The following is a 15236-nucleotide window of genomic DNA, read 5'->3' on the forward strand; positions in this document are numbered from 1 at the left end:
ACAGCTTCTTCCACTAATATAAATTTCCTAGTGTTGGATTAAAAAACTATATATAGCCCTTAAGCCTTTAAATTCGTATGATACGGATGAAAGATTTATACAATATTTGTTCGTCCGTCCAGTGCAACAGACGCCAACATCTTCAAGGGAAAGGGATACCAGGGAAGGGATAATGGGAAAGGAAGCAGCACTTTAGCAAGTGGTTGAGAACTAGTATAGCCCGTTCTCCACAACAATATAATTTTTTAATGGAAAACTACCATCGTTAAGCCCTTAAGCCTTTAAACCCCTACAAGTGCATTGGCATAACATCATATATTGTAGCTAAAAATATGCAAGTGTCTAAAATATTCAAATTTCACATAGTTATATAAAAATTCCATATATAAAATTTGCATATTTCAAAAGCTGATTTGATTTGCTGCACTTCAACTTCTTGCACTATCTTCAAATTCGTTGTTCAAGTGCATCAAATTATCCTTCAGGGTCAATGGAATTATATTTCCAGTTTTCCATTGCCACTAATGTGTCATGAGAATTCATCCTTAGCTTACACTCACCCATACTGATTATTCCAGGACTACATTTCTTACAATTTTCTATGCTCCTGGTCTCAATTAAATGCTTCCAATTTTGATCTTTGTTTTGTGATAGTGCGTTGATCAATGAAAATGGAAAACTGTTGTTTCCTTTGTAAAATTACACATTGGTAACAGTCTGGCAAGGACACAACCTCATTTTGGACTGGAAGTTCCTAAACATGTAGAATGATGAAAAACTATGACACGATGTGGAAAAGTTTCGTGATGCCAAGTTTACCCTACTGAATTGATCAAAGGTTGTCAATACCTATATTCAGAAAGAGACAGCTTCAAGGCATGCATTGGTGGGGGAGTAAAATATGCCTGATCTTCTCAATTGTCATTCCAAAATATGTAGATTTAATCATCTTTAATATCTAGAAGATCAGGAATCGAAATGTTGAGATAAAATGAATACTTAACGTAGCTTCTCTCTTTTCTGCAAATGATTTACTGTGTGAAAACTAAATCAGTTCAAGAAAATTAAAAGAGATCTAAATCATAGGCCCATGAAAGAAGGATTCAAGAGACACCGTCAAGTTTAGAAGGAAAAAGGAGATTCCTTCAGGATACGTACAAGGCAGGCAACAAAATCTTTTTCCCCACCTTCAAAGACATATTCAAATACTGCATGTGTTCAATACACCCTCCACTAGAATTATGCATCCTAAGCAGCTGCTTGGACTAAAGAATGCAAAATAAGCAAACTCTTTAATCACTTTGAAACTGCTTTGCATAGAACAATTTTATAGGCTAACTAATAATCACAAAAATCTCCTCCCAGGAAAACATCAGCATCGGACACCAAATGGTTGGTTAAACTTCCAAGATAGAAATAATAAGTTAGAAATGATTATTGAATTTCTTTCGTCAATCTCAAGTTCTGGGCATGAGAAAAAATCAGCGACCTCGAACACAAAAGCAAGTAGTGCCATGCTGCACGAAGGAGGTGAATAGATGAAATCTACATGCACTGCCATTGTAACATTTGCAAATGGATTTTCACATCATTAACAAGGCTATGTTCAAAATAGAAAAGAAAAATACAATAGCCCAGGCACAGCCCGATACAATCGACATCGCCATATATAATGAATACATAGGATTAGTAATAATATCTACAATTTCAATAGTTCAGTCCTATGTTCCATTTGCATATGTGCCCTGTTATCCCCAAAAAGATAATCTGTTGTCAGTATGTATATGGATGCACTGACATAAGAAACCGTCAAATCATTTTTGCTAGTAACTCAGCAGCTCCTACATAGCTATGAGGAGTCAGCTGTAAAAGCCGTTCTTTAGCTTCTTTTGGCATGTCCAGACTTTCAATGAACTCCCGCATGCTCTCTCTTGTTACTGCACGACCACGAGTGAACTCCTTCAATTTTTCATAAGGCTCTGGAATTCCATGCTTACGCATCACCTGCAAAGGACACGAGAAAAAGTCCAACCATGCCTCAGGTATTCATAAAGTTAACCAAAGAGAAAAACTCAATTAAGGCACTGACCTCCACTACAACATATATATGATTAACTAAGACGTGACAATAATTCAGAGTCGGATTTCAGTAAAGAGGACACTGAGTGAATGCTAAATGTTCTAGTGTGCAAATTTGTTTGCTGGATAACAAAATAAACCTAAAAGTTCGAAGAAGCATATGAATCAGAAAAAATCATATATTCATCACGAACAGCAATTACAGATAATTCAGGTCTTTTACTTTTATTCTCTAAATTTATCATATGAATAAGGGCTCGGAAATGTGGGAAAAACAACCAGTGAGCTCAGATTCATTGAAGAAAGAATCTGTAATTCACAGTCTACCATCTTTAAGACAATTCAATAACAAGCAATTTGAAACACGCTTACAATTAAAAAATCCACAAATTCGAAACGACGAAAACTGAAACACATACAGAAGCAGACAAGAGGTTAACAGGGAGCCTGTTTGTGTGCTGGAAGCCTTCAATCCAACTATTTATGCTTTCTCACTTTAGATTGAAAAACTCGTATATGCATCCAAGGGTTGTAATGTCACCTAATGTAAGGAATACCATGTAGAATATGAAATGAAAAGCACAAAATTCTTTGGGAAAAAGCTTCGGAAGAACAATAAATATATAGTCTTAACTCTGTCACTACTAGTGCTGATCTAGTTATTCTTCCTAGTTCCATCTGCTAAACTCCCTAGACATGGGGACTTCACTGGGAATATCCCCTACCATCCAATGTACACCCCCAGTACTAAGGGACATCACTACAGATGTCCCCTGCTAAAAATGACACTCCCAATTCCTGGGAGTACCCTATGAAGATGCGCAAAAACATATAAATAAAACCAACAAAGTGATTTCTTTTTCCTTTTGGTTTAATCCAAGATGTGGATCCAGGCTCAATGTGGCAGTAGTTGTGGCAGAAACTATTCAATTTTCCACAAGATGTATAGTAAATACAATTTTCTGCCAGATCATTACTTCCTAATGATTTTCACACAATATTCTTATGCCACTGATATCATTGAGCAATTACACTTCAGAAAATATCAACAGTAAATGCAGTGGAAACAGTAAGGATCGTAGAAAGACAGCCATGCATAATAGAGACAATATTTTTTAACCTGGGAAACCCAACCTTGGGAGAAAACCCAACAACTTTTCTTTAGGAGAAATTGTTCTTCAGCAAGGTTTACAAATCACTATCAGATATTTATCGAGAAATCTGTGCCAAATATACAAGTCCAAATACCAGTCAAACCTGGTCAAAATAGCGACAAGTCAATGCTGGTCAAACCAGCCAAAATAACCAGAAGTCAATACTGGTCAAACAATCAACTTTTTGGCCCTGTGGTCAACAGTCTGCACGTGTGACCCTACTGTCAATTCGCATGTGTGGCTCCATAGCGTGGTCAAAGAGCTCAGTCAAACTGTCAACAGTTTAGTCTAACAGATTCGGTCAATGCCCAGTCAAACTGTCAACAGTTTAGTGTAACAGATTTGGTCAATGCCCAGTCAAACTCAGTCAAATAAAAGAAGGATCAGCTCAGTCAACTCAGTCAAATTCATCCTATTTCTCCACATATGCAGCTGTCCAAGAGAGAGAAAGAAATGCCGAAGAGGGAGAAGAAAAATTGCTCTTGCTTGGTGGAGAAAATGAGATGTCGCATCATCTATTTATACTTTTCGAATGGGCTAAAATAATCCAAGGGACACACCCTTTCACTTGGCTGGGCCGACTTGACTTCTTGGGTTGACTTGTACTCCAATAATAATTTTTTATTTTAAGATTTTGTAGGCTGTCTTGGAGACCACTTTTGCCATGCAGGAATACCTCCCAATACTACAAAAAATCAACAGTCCCTCTTAGCGAGGGGAGGTATCCTCCTTAGTTGCAATCATATGTACCCTTAAGTGAAATTTCTCCTTCCTCAAGAAAAGTTCATGAGCTTGCTATGTTGATGCAGTGTCCCTTCACATGCACGTCTATAGATATAGGTCACTCCAACCTGGAGCAGACAATGTGAGTAACTTGGGCCATTTACCCCTTGGCCAAATCAGCAAGGCCCAACCAAATCGGTATGGCTTCTCAAGTAAATGCTTACAACTCCCTTGGTCAAATCAGCATGGCTTCTCAGGAGAAGGTCTGCTCCTGGGCCATTCACCCCTGGCCAAATCAGCATGACTACTCAGCAGAATGTATCAATCTCCCCCGATCAAATCAGCAAGACCCAGTGAAATCAGCATGGCCACTTAGGAGATGGTCTACGCAATCCTGCAAAGGCATCAACACTCCCTCTCAACAAGGGAGACATTCTGCATCATGCCAAGCTTATCTCAGAAGTATACAAACTTCACTCTAGACAAAGGCTTGGTGAGAATATCCACAATCTGCTCGTCTGTGGATATGTATAGGAGCTTCATTGTTTCCTTTTGCACCATGTTTTGGATGAAGTGACCTGATCAAATAGTCTTGCAAGAAGCTTCTAAAGCCACACTGCTTTAGGACTTGGGATGTCCACAATCTGCTCGTCTACGGATATGTACAGGAGCTTCATTGTTTCCTTTTGCACCATGTTTTGGATGAAGTGACCTGATCAAATAGTCTTGCAAGAAGCTTCTGAAGCCACACTGCTCCACGACTTGGGACACTAGCTATGATATACTCTATCTTTTTTGCATTGAGTGTGACAGAAGTCTACTTCCTAGTAAACTAGGATATCATAGTTGATCCCAAGATGAAGTAGCACCCCGAGGTGCTCTTTTATGTTCTTTGCGCTCTCGGCCCAATCTAAATCAATATATCCCTGCAACCTCACTTCATCACCTGAGACATGTCTCAAACCATATCCAAATGTACCCCGCAAATACCTCAACACATGCTTTGCTACAACCCAATGTACATGCCTTGACTCAACCATAAATGTAGCTCAAGGTGCTCACTGTAAAGCAAATATTTGGCCTGGTGTTAACTAGGTACATTAAGGATCCAATCAATTGCTTGTACATCGTGGGATCCACCAAATTTAAATCTGAAGCAGAATCACTCAACTTCTTCAAATTGGTTACCATAGGTGTAGTTATGGGCTTGCAGTCCATCATACCGAATCTCCTCAAAATATGGACTATGTCCTTCCTTTGTTCAAGGAAGATCTCATTGGGTCTCTTCCATACCTCCAATCCTAAGAAATAGTGCATCAGGCCCAGATCCTTCATCTCGAACTCCGAGGCCAACTCCCTCTGACACTGATGCAGATCATCTTGTGGTAAATCCTGGTTGCTCCCTTTGTCACGGAAGCAAATCCTTCTCCCACTACTGCTACCCCCTATCATTGAAGCATACTCTGTTGTTTGACATGGTCCCCTCATAGAAGGCATATATTTCCTAGAGACCTCCTATCTTTGAGCACCTTGTTTGACAATCTCAACCCATGTCATCCTCTTGGATGACTGCTCCTTCCACTCTGTCTAACTGCCTACTCCATTGGAACTAAAAGCTCTTTCGATCATCTGGCATGGTCCAAGATGTCCTAACATTCTCCCTCTCGAACACCAATCATTCCTACTAAGTTTGTGCTCGCGCCCATAGGCCATACAAGAACTTGACCATCTGGTGATTGGAGCAAAAGTCTCCTTGTAGTCCACTCCCTCTTTCTGGGAGAACCCTCTTGCCACAAATCACTTATCATGCACAACAGAAAAGAAATCAGAAGACAAAAGACAGGATGATCAAAATCACTCCCAAGGCAATTCCAACAAAAATCAAAGGAAGGGCAGGTTCAATGGCAAAGGAAAGAGGAATGACGGAAATCAAGGAAGTGGTCAACCCTCCAAGAAGGCAAGAAACTCCAAGTATGAATCTAGCGTTGTTAACAATAAGCAAGATGAATATTATCTACCACCAGCGGCCCTCTCTACTACTTCTTCCCCGGACTCGCTGGGAAATTGGCTTATTGATAGTGGTGCCTCAGGGCACTTCACTGTTTACAAAGAAGCTCTCTCTAATCTGATAGAGAAGGAGACCAACCTGGAAATTGTTCTTGGGGACAACTCCAAATATCCCGTGAAAGGCGTAGGGAATGTCTCTCTTCAATTGAATCAGGGTAATACAATTCATTTGCAAGAAGTCCTATATGTACCTGATCTCAAAAAGAACCTGGTGTCCCTTTCGGCAATGGAAGACAAAGGCTACAAGGTGGCCTTCATCGATGGCAAGGTATGTGTATGGAAAAAGAATTTCAAAGATGCTTTCACTCTTGGGTTTTGGGTTGACTCTTTATATCATGTCGGAGGAAGTCTGTTGGGTGTCATGACTTGTGACACATCTCTTCAGTCCGAACTATGGCACCGGAGGTTTGCCCACCTTCATTATAAAGCTCTACCCGATGTGAGACAAATGGTGACTGGGATGCCTAAGTTCAAATTAGAGCAAGAAGGTGTATGTCCTGGATGTGCCAAAGGAAAGCTCAAAAGGGGACAATTCCCCTCAGGCCATAGCAAGACCTCCGATATATTGCAGTTGGTTCACTCCGACATATCTGGTATTATGCATGTGAATTCCTTGGGAGGATATTTATATTACCTCACTTTTACATATGATTATTCTCGCAAGACTTGGATATACTTCTTGAAAAAGAAGAATGAAGTGTTCTCCTGGTTTCGTCACTTCAAAGCCTTGATCGAGAATCAAACCGAAAAGAAGATCAAGATCTTAAGGATTGATAATGTGATTGAGTATGAATCCAATGAGTTCCATGACTTTTGCAAAGAGGATGGCATTAAGAGGGAGACTACAACACCATATACTTCTGAGCAGAATGGTGTGGCGGAAAGGAAGAATCGTACGATTGTGGAAGTTGTCAACGCTATGCTCCATGATCAAAGATTTTCGAAGTTTCTATGGGCCGAAGCTGCGAATACCGCCGTATATCTGCAAAACCGATGCCCTCATCAAGCATTGGGTTCCAAGACTCCCGAAGAAATGTTCACTAGTAAGAAACCTGACGTACCTCATTTTAGAATTTTTGGAAATCCTGTATATTTTCATGTGCCTCAAGAGAAAAGGAATAAATTGGGTGCATCTGGAAAGAAAGGAATCTTCATGGGCTATAGCGAAAATACTAAGGGCTATAGAATCGATGTGCCTAGTGAAAGGGAAGTCGAGATTAGCCATGATGTCACCTTTGACAAAGATATGGCTCTTAGAAAAGTTGACAATCTTCCTTTACTAAGGAAATCGAGAGAAGCTAACACCAAGAAACCAGAGGAAAAAGGAAGATGAGACGATGCCCGATGTAGAAGAACTTATGGATCCTATTGATCCCCCTCCACAAGAGCCTTCCTCTTCTAGGAAGAGATCTTCATGGCTTAGGGGGACACTAGATGATGTCAAAGAACACATTGCACCCAGAGGGACTTTCCGAGAAAGTAAGAAGTCGACTAGGTATCAGGGATACTTGACCCTCATGAGCACGATCATTCAAAATGAACCTTCATCGTTCGCCAAAGCTGTCAAGCATCAAGTATGAAAGGATGCTATCACTGAGGAATATGAGTCCATCATGAAGAACGATGTCTGGGATGTGGTCCCAAGACCCCAAGACAAAATAGTTGTCTCTTCGAAATGGCTTTACAAGATAAAGCATGGAGCTGATGGAAGTGCTGAAAAGTATAAGGCTCGTTTTGTTGCTCGTGGCTTCTCTCAGAAGGAAGGTATAGACTATGACGAGATGTTTGCACCTGTTGCCCGATACACCACCATCCGTTTGATCATAGCCCTTGCTGCTTCACAAGGATGGAACCTGTTGACCCTGCCGCCTACACCTACCTACAGGTCAGTGAGAAAAGCCTTCAACCCCACAAGGTGTGGTTGGTGGCAGGGAACTCAGAGAAGGGGCTGTCACACTAATCCCAACTCTCTCCGTTTGAGCTATCTCCTAGGTTAGCTAAGGGGGGCGGTCCCTAATGGAAAGTTAAGTTAAAAAAACAAAGATGTGAGTTTCTAGGAGAATTGCTAGAGCTAAATAGATTATTTATTTAAGATTTACAAGCAAACCTGATATGAGCAATAACCAAAAACACATAAGCATGAGATACATAAACAACCAGTGCCTTCAAAGTATTGCTATTTGAGAAATGAAATTTTTGTATTTTATTTTTGCTTAGAATGAAGTCAAATGCTTTCAAATGAAAGCCCAAATAACCTTTCACTTGGGTTTCCCAACGGAAAAGGGTTACTTAGCTTAGGCTTTAGCTTTCTTCTTTAAACTTGAATTGCTTCCAGGAACACCTGTAGGAAAGCAAGCAAAAGAGTTAGCGTGCAAAATAAAAAATAAAATAAAAAAAATACAGCCTCAAATGCTAGATAAAACCAATATACACCCAAATGAAAGAAGAAAATATGGGATAATTTTTCAAGATAGAAAATAAGCAAAGGGCTCAGGAAACCCCCTCTTAAATAAATCTTTTGATGTCTTATGAGATTGTTGGCTTGAACAACTTGTGGGACCTTTGATATCCTTGGAGGTGACTATTCCAACCGAAGAAGTCCTCCAACTCTATTGGAGTGTGAGGACTTCTTCGGTTGGAATAGTCACCTCCAAGGATATCAAAGGTCCCACAAGTTGTTCAAGCCAACAATCTCATAAGACATCAAAAGATTTATTTAAGAGGGGGTTTCCTGAGCCCTTTGCTTATTTTCTATCTTGAAAAATTATCCCATATTTTCTTCTTTCATTTGGGTGTATATTGGTTTTATCTAGCATTTGAGGCTGTATTTTTTTTATTTTATTTTTTATTTTGCACGCTAACTCTTTTGCTTGCTTTCCTACAGGTGTTCCTGGAAGCAATTCAAGTTTAAAGAAGAAAGCTAAAGCCTAAGCTAAGTAACCCTTTTCCGTTGGGAAACCCAAGTGAAAGGTTATTTGGGCTTCCATTTGAAAGCATTTGACTTCATTCTAAGCAAAAATAAAATACAAAAATTTCATTTCTCAAATAGCAATACTTTGAAGGCACTGGTTGTTTATGTATCTCATGCTTATGTGTTTTTGGTTATTGCTCATATCAGGTTTGCTTGTAAATCTTAAATAAATAATCTATTTAGCTCTAGCAATTCTCCTAGAAACTCACATCTTTGTTTTTTTAACTTAACTTTCCATTAGGGACCGCCCCCCTTAGCTAACCTAGGAGATAGCTCAAACGGAGAGAGTTGGGATTAGTGTGACAGCCCCTTCTCTGAGTTCCCTGCCACCAACCACACCTTGTGGGGTTGAAGGCTTTTCTCACTGACTTGTAGGTAGGTGTAGGCGGCAGGGTCAACATCTTTGGCGCCGTTGCCGGGGACAAGCTTTCTTGTACCTGGGAAATTGACTAACCTTTTGGTTTTAGCATTTTGAACTTTAGATTTAGATTCTTGCTCAAGTGGCGACTCCACTCAATCCAAATTTTGCAAGAGTCTCTACTAGGAGAAATTCAAGTGGTCTAGTTAGCCCCTCTCCTGATCCTGAAAGGGTTTTTAGAGAGAGGTTGAATAGACTTTCTCGTAGTAGGGCTCTTGCTAGTCTTGGGCAAGAGGCTATTTCTGATATTCATTTGCTTTTTCAAGAAGTGGAGCCTAGCATCATGAATGATCTTTTTGCTCCTTGTGACTTTACTAACATAAATGGCTATCCTCACAATATCCCTAACAAGGCTATTGAAAAGTTGCCTTCCTTTCAAGGTAACAATGCCATTAGTGCTACATCACATGTGAAAAACTTTAATGTTTGTATCTTTAAATGGTGTAACACTGCTAATTATGAGGATGTGAAGATGAGACTTTTTGTTTTATCTTTAGAAGAGGATGCTCTTGATTGGCTCACTGAGCAACCTGCTAACTCATATAACTCTTTACAAGCCATTCTAACTGCATTTTTAAATAAGTTTGGAGAGAAGAAGGAAAATAGGCATTTGATCAATGCCATTAGCAACATGAAGAAAAACGAGAATGAGACCATGGAGGAGTTTAACAAGAGATTCAATGAATTAGTAAAAAGCATGCCTGCTACTGTTAAACCTCCTGATGAATTTCTTTTATGCTCATATCTAGATGCTTTTGGGGTTGACACTGCCTATGAGTTGAGGAGGAAGGAGCCTACGAATCTGAGTGTAGCTCAATCTGAAGCCTTAAAGATAGAAAGGGCTAGAAAGCAATCAGGAAAATCTGAAATTCCTAGTTTCAATAGAGGGCCATCGAAACTGAACGATTCCAAAGGCAAGGCCAAAGAAGAGACTACGCATGATCCTATTAAGGAGTTAACCCAACTCATCAAGAGTATGGAGGCCAATCACACCAGTCAAATGAATGCTATCCAAAATCGATTAGTGGCCATGGAAAGAAATCAAGGTGGGAGATTCCCAAATAGAGTAAATGATAAATGGCAAAAGAGAGGACCTCCCAATGACCATAGGCCACCTAATCCACTCGAGTCTACAAACTTAGTTGATGATTCCATGCCTTATTGTAGACCTTGCGATGACATACATGATGAACTCACTTGTCCTTATGCAAGAAGGATCCTAGAAGGAGATATGATGGGAACAAGTGAACAAATCAATGTAGTTGGAAAAGAGCATCATTTGTCCTTAGAAAATTGGATGGGAGTTATGGAGAGTAGTCAGAAGGTAAATAAAAAGACTCCATCTTCCTATAGTATAAATAATTTTGAAGATTTGGATAGGATCACTTAAATATATGGAGAGAAGCCTTCATCAACTCAAATTTTAGAGATAGCCAAGAATAAAGAAAGAAATCATAGTAAAACTTTCACTCCACCCACATCGAAGTTGAATATTGACTTGGGAGGATGGATTAATAATGCTAAGATTTTAGTTCCTGTCACTGAAATCATGAAGATTCCCTCCCAAAGATATAAATTGTTGAAAGCCATTGACGCTCCCAATGGAAAAGAAATGTCTAATTTTTCTAAGGATAGATATGAGGATGCCCCTATCACTCTGCAAAGTAGTGATATGTGTAGAGATAACAGAGAACACCAACCTTTTTTCATAACTATGTTGTCAATGGAATGCTTTTACACAATTGTATGTTTGACTCTGGGGCATCATCTTGTGTCATGACTAAGAAAGTCATGAATCAGTTAAATTTGAGGATTTCTAGACCCTACCACAACATTTGTGCAATGGATTCAAAGATCATTAAAGTGTGTGGTTTGATAAAAGATCTTCAAGTCCACTTAGCTGTACATCCTGACATTATGATCACCATGGATATTGTGGTGATTGATGTGCCTGATGCTTGGGGGATGTTATTGTCTAGAAAGTGGGGAGCTGATATTGGGGGTAGTTTGCAAATGGATTTAAGTTATGCTACCATCCCTAATAGTGAGGGCATCATGGTTAGATTGGATAGGGAATTGGAGAGAAAGTTTCATATAGAAAATCCCAAGGAGCCTCATAATGAAATTGTGTATGAATCTGATAACTTGGGAAACTATGCTATCCTGGCTAATTCTTTTCCTCCTTTGGAGGAGGAGGTTGATTGTAAAAAAGATGGAGTTTGGCACATGAATTTTGATGGTGCCCATTCTAGGTATGGTAAGGGTGCTGGAATTGTCCTTACCTCCCCTCTTGGTTACATATTCAAGTTTGCCTATAGACTGGAATTCGATGCGACCAACAATGTAGCAGAGTATGAGGCTCTATTGTTGGGTCTTGAGTTGGCAAAAGACTTGAGCATAAAGTTGCTTAGTATCAAGGGGGATTCTGATCTAGTCATTCTTCAAACTAAGAATCAATTTGCATGCAAGAATGATAGATTAAAGAAGTATCGAAATGCTGTTTGGGATAATATGGAATATTTTGATGCATTAGACCTTCAATCAATTCCTAGGGAAGGAAATAAACAAGCTGATGAGCTGGCTGTTGCTGCATCTACATTACAGCTTGGAGAGAACTTGGTGGATGATAAAATTAAGATGGAAATTATCTTTAGGCCATCAGTTCCTGATAATCTAGAGCATTGGCAAATCTTTAATGATGAAAGCCAGGTGGTTCGTTTTTTAAATAACATGGAGGAATTTTCTGAATTTAAGGCTGGCTACAAAGAGGAAGGATGTGATTATGAGGAGTGTAATGTGGTGACAAATCCTACTCCTAGGGAACATGTAGCCTTGGAGCAAGTGTTTGACAGACATGATGCATCAAAGAGAAAAGATGATAAGAAAATTGGCCCAGGGGAATTCATTGAAGTGAATATTGGTACCCCTCATGACCCAAAGGTTATTAAAATAGGCAAGGGTACCAATGAGCAAGAAAGGAAGAATTTGATAAATTTACTTCATGAATATAGAGATGTTTTGGCTTTTTCATATGATGAGTTGAAAGGTTATAGGGAAGATGTTATGGAACATACTATCCCTCTTAAGGATGAAAATGCCAAACCCTTTAGGCAGAAACTTAGGCAAATCAATCCTAAGTTAGCCCCCTTGGTACAAAAGGAATTGCAAAAGATGCTTCAGGCTGGTATTATTGCTCACACTAGGCATTCCACATGGTGTTCAAACTTGGTTATTGTGAGGAAGAAGAATGGATCAATCAGGCTATGTGTAGACTTTCGAAATCTTAATTTAGCATGTAAAAAAGATAATTACCCTTTACCTAATATGGAAACATTATTGCAAAGGGTAACAGGATCTGGAATGATGTCTTTGTTAGATGGATTTTCAGGATACAACCAAGTCTTGGTGAAGAAGGAGGATAGGCATAAGACAACATTCACCACACCATGGGGTACTTTTGAATATTTAAGGATGCCTTTTGGATTAACGAACGCTGGAGCAACTTTTCAAAGGGCTATGGACTATGCCTTTAAGGGTTTAATTGGGAAATTTCTTGAGATCTATCAAGATGATTTAACTGTTTTTTCTAAAAATGGAATTTCCCATATAAGCCACCTAAGGCAAATTTTTGATAGGTGTAGAGAGTATGGAATATCCTTAAATCCTGCTAAATCTATTTTTGGAGTGACTGAAGGGAAGTTGCTTGGTCACATCATTTCAAAGGATGGGATCAAGATTGACCCTGAAAGAGTTGAGGCTATTCAAAAGATTCCTTTGCCTCATAATATTAAAACTCTTCAATCCTTCTTAGGAAAGATTAATTTTCTTAGAAGGTTCATTCCAAATTATGCTGAGATTGTCAAACCCATCCAAACCCTCTTAAAGAAAGATGTTAAGTTTGTTTGGGGAAATGAGGGTAGAAAAGGTTTTCGGGAAATAAAGGATTCTATTGTCAAAGCACCTGTTCTAATAAGTCCTGATTATTCAAAGGAGTTTTTGATTTTCTCTTTTGCATCTGAAGATACTATTGCTGGGGTGTTGCTTCAAAAGAATAATGAAGGGCATGAGCAGCCTATCGCTTTTATGAGTAGGTCCCTCCAAGGGTCTGAGTTGAAGTATAGCACCATGGAGAAACAAGCTTATGCTTTAGTCAAGTCTCTTAAACAGTTCAGAGTTTATGTAGGGTATTCTAGGATAATTGCATTTGTTCCCCACTCCACTGTAAAGGATATTTTAGTCCAAGCTGATTGCTTAGGAACTCGAGCTAGGTGGGTCTCGAAGATTCAGGAGTACGATTTGGATATTAGACCTACCAAGCTTGTGAAAGGCCAGGGATTGGCCAAAATCTTGACTGAAGGAAATGAGAAAGCGATAGGAATGATTTGTCAAAATGATTTGGAATTAACTTCATCAAAACTTCAAAAATTGGGTCAACTTGAATGGTATAAAGACATTATTTATTATTTGCAAAATTTATCATGTCCTAACCATTTAGTTAGCCATAAGAGAAGAGCATTAAGGCTTAGAGCAACTAAATATTGCATTATGAAGGATGGTCTGGGTTGGAGAAATCCGGAGGGGGTAATACTTAGGTGTGTTGATGAAGTTGAAGCCAAAAAGCTTCTATCTGAGTTTCATTCAAGGTTTTGTGGAGGGCATTATGCTGCTAAGACTACTACCCACAAAATCTTGAGGGCTGGTTATTTTTGGCCATCTATTTTTGCTGATGTGCACAAGTATGTTAGAGGTTGCCAAGCTTGTCAACTATTCACTGGGAAGCAGAAGTTAGCCACTTTGCCTCTTCAGCCTGTGGTCGTGGAGGCTCCCTTTCAACATTGGGGGCTGGATTTTATAGGGAAATTTAATGAAAATTCGAGTAATGGCTACTCATGGATTATAACTGCCACTGATTATTTTACTAAATGGGTAGAGGCCATCCCTACAAAACACGCCACCGAAAAAGTAGCGATAGATTTTCTTGAAGATAAGATTATCACTCGTTTTGGTGTCCCTGCCAAAATAACCACCGACAATGCCAAGGCTTTTAGCTCTACTGAATTCTCATCATTTTGCTTTAAGTATGGCATTGTTTTGAACACAAAAATGCCTGCAAACCAATTGTTAGCACAAAAGAGACTTGGCATATAGAGACCAAGTTGAGCTTGTCATTCAACCGAAAATGACAAGCTACAACAAGAGTACAAAATATACCAAGCCCAAAGGAGATTTGAGATAGCTGCAAATCTCTCCTCCCTAGACAATAATGCCTTCAGGCAAATGCACAAAAAACAACTAGATAGCAATGTATAATCAAATGAATAATAACATCAAATGACACAGGTATACCTCATCAACCAAAGAATGCACCACAAGAGAAGCTAGTAACCCCAAAGACTTTGATTTATTTATATAAAAGTTGAGTACAAAATCCAGCAGAGTCTCTGCAAGCCCAACAGCTCATTCTATCGATGACAAATGAGAGCTCAAGACTCATATAAATAAGGAAATGGGAGATGATCCCAAGGAAAATTCCAATGACAAGTGGAGATGGATTGCCAATCCCAATGTAGAAAATCAAATCACAAGTGGCAAGCTGACTGGCTGTAGGCTGCCAATGAACTGCTGTAGATCTCCATAAAAAATTTCTTTAAGCTGCCAGCGTATCCCCTTAATTGATATACGCATTACTTTGATTAGAAAATCATGAAACTTAGTGGGAGTAAGTAGGAAAAATATCCCACTCAACTAGCTGTTAACTCAAACATATGAAACGGTAATAAACACGTGTTAAATCTGGCTGCCTGTAGGCTGGAGTAGACTGCTG

General features: G+C 39.3%; 1 protein-coding gene across 1 annotated transcript in view; it reads right to left on the reverse strand.

The window, feature by feature from the left end:
• Window positions 1-1411: 1411 nt before the first annotated feature.
• LOC149210159 (uncharacterized) overlaps window positions 1412-15236 on the reverse strand; it is a 323003-nt gene continuing 309178 nt past the window's right edge. Inside the window, exon 10 of the mRNA XM_089396649.1 lies at window positions 1412-2004. Coding sequence (XP_089252775.1) covers window positions 1810-2004 — 195 coding nt within the window. The 3' untranslated portion in view covers window positions 1412-1809. The remainder of the gene's footprint in view (window positions 2005-15236) is intronic.

This window comes from Pinus tabuliformis, chromosome 1_2 (assembly GCF_031772625.1).
Source record: "Pinus tabuliformis cultivar Carrire ecotype Pingquan chromosome 1_2, CPIR1, whole genome shotgun sequence".
Classification (NCBI taxonomy): domain Eukaryota; kingdom Viridiplantae; phylum Streptophyta; class Pinopsida; order Pinales; family Pinaceae; genus Pinus; species Pinus tabuliformis.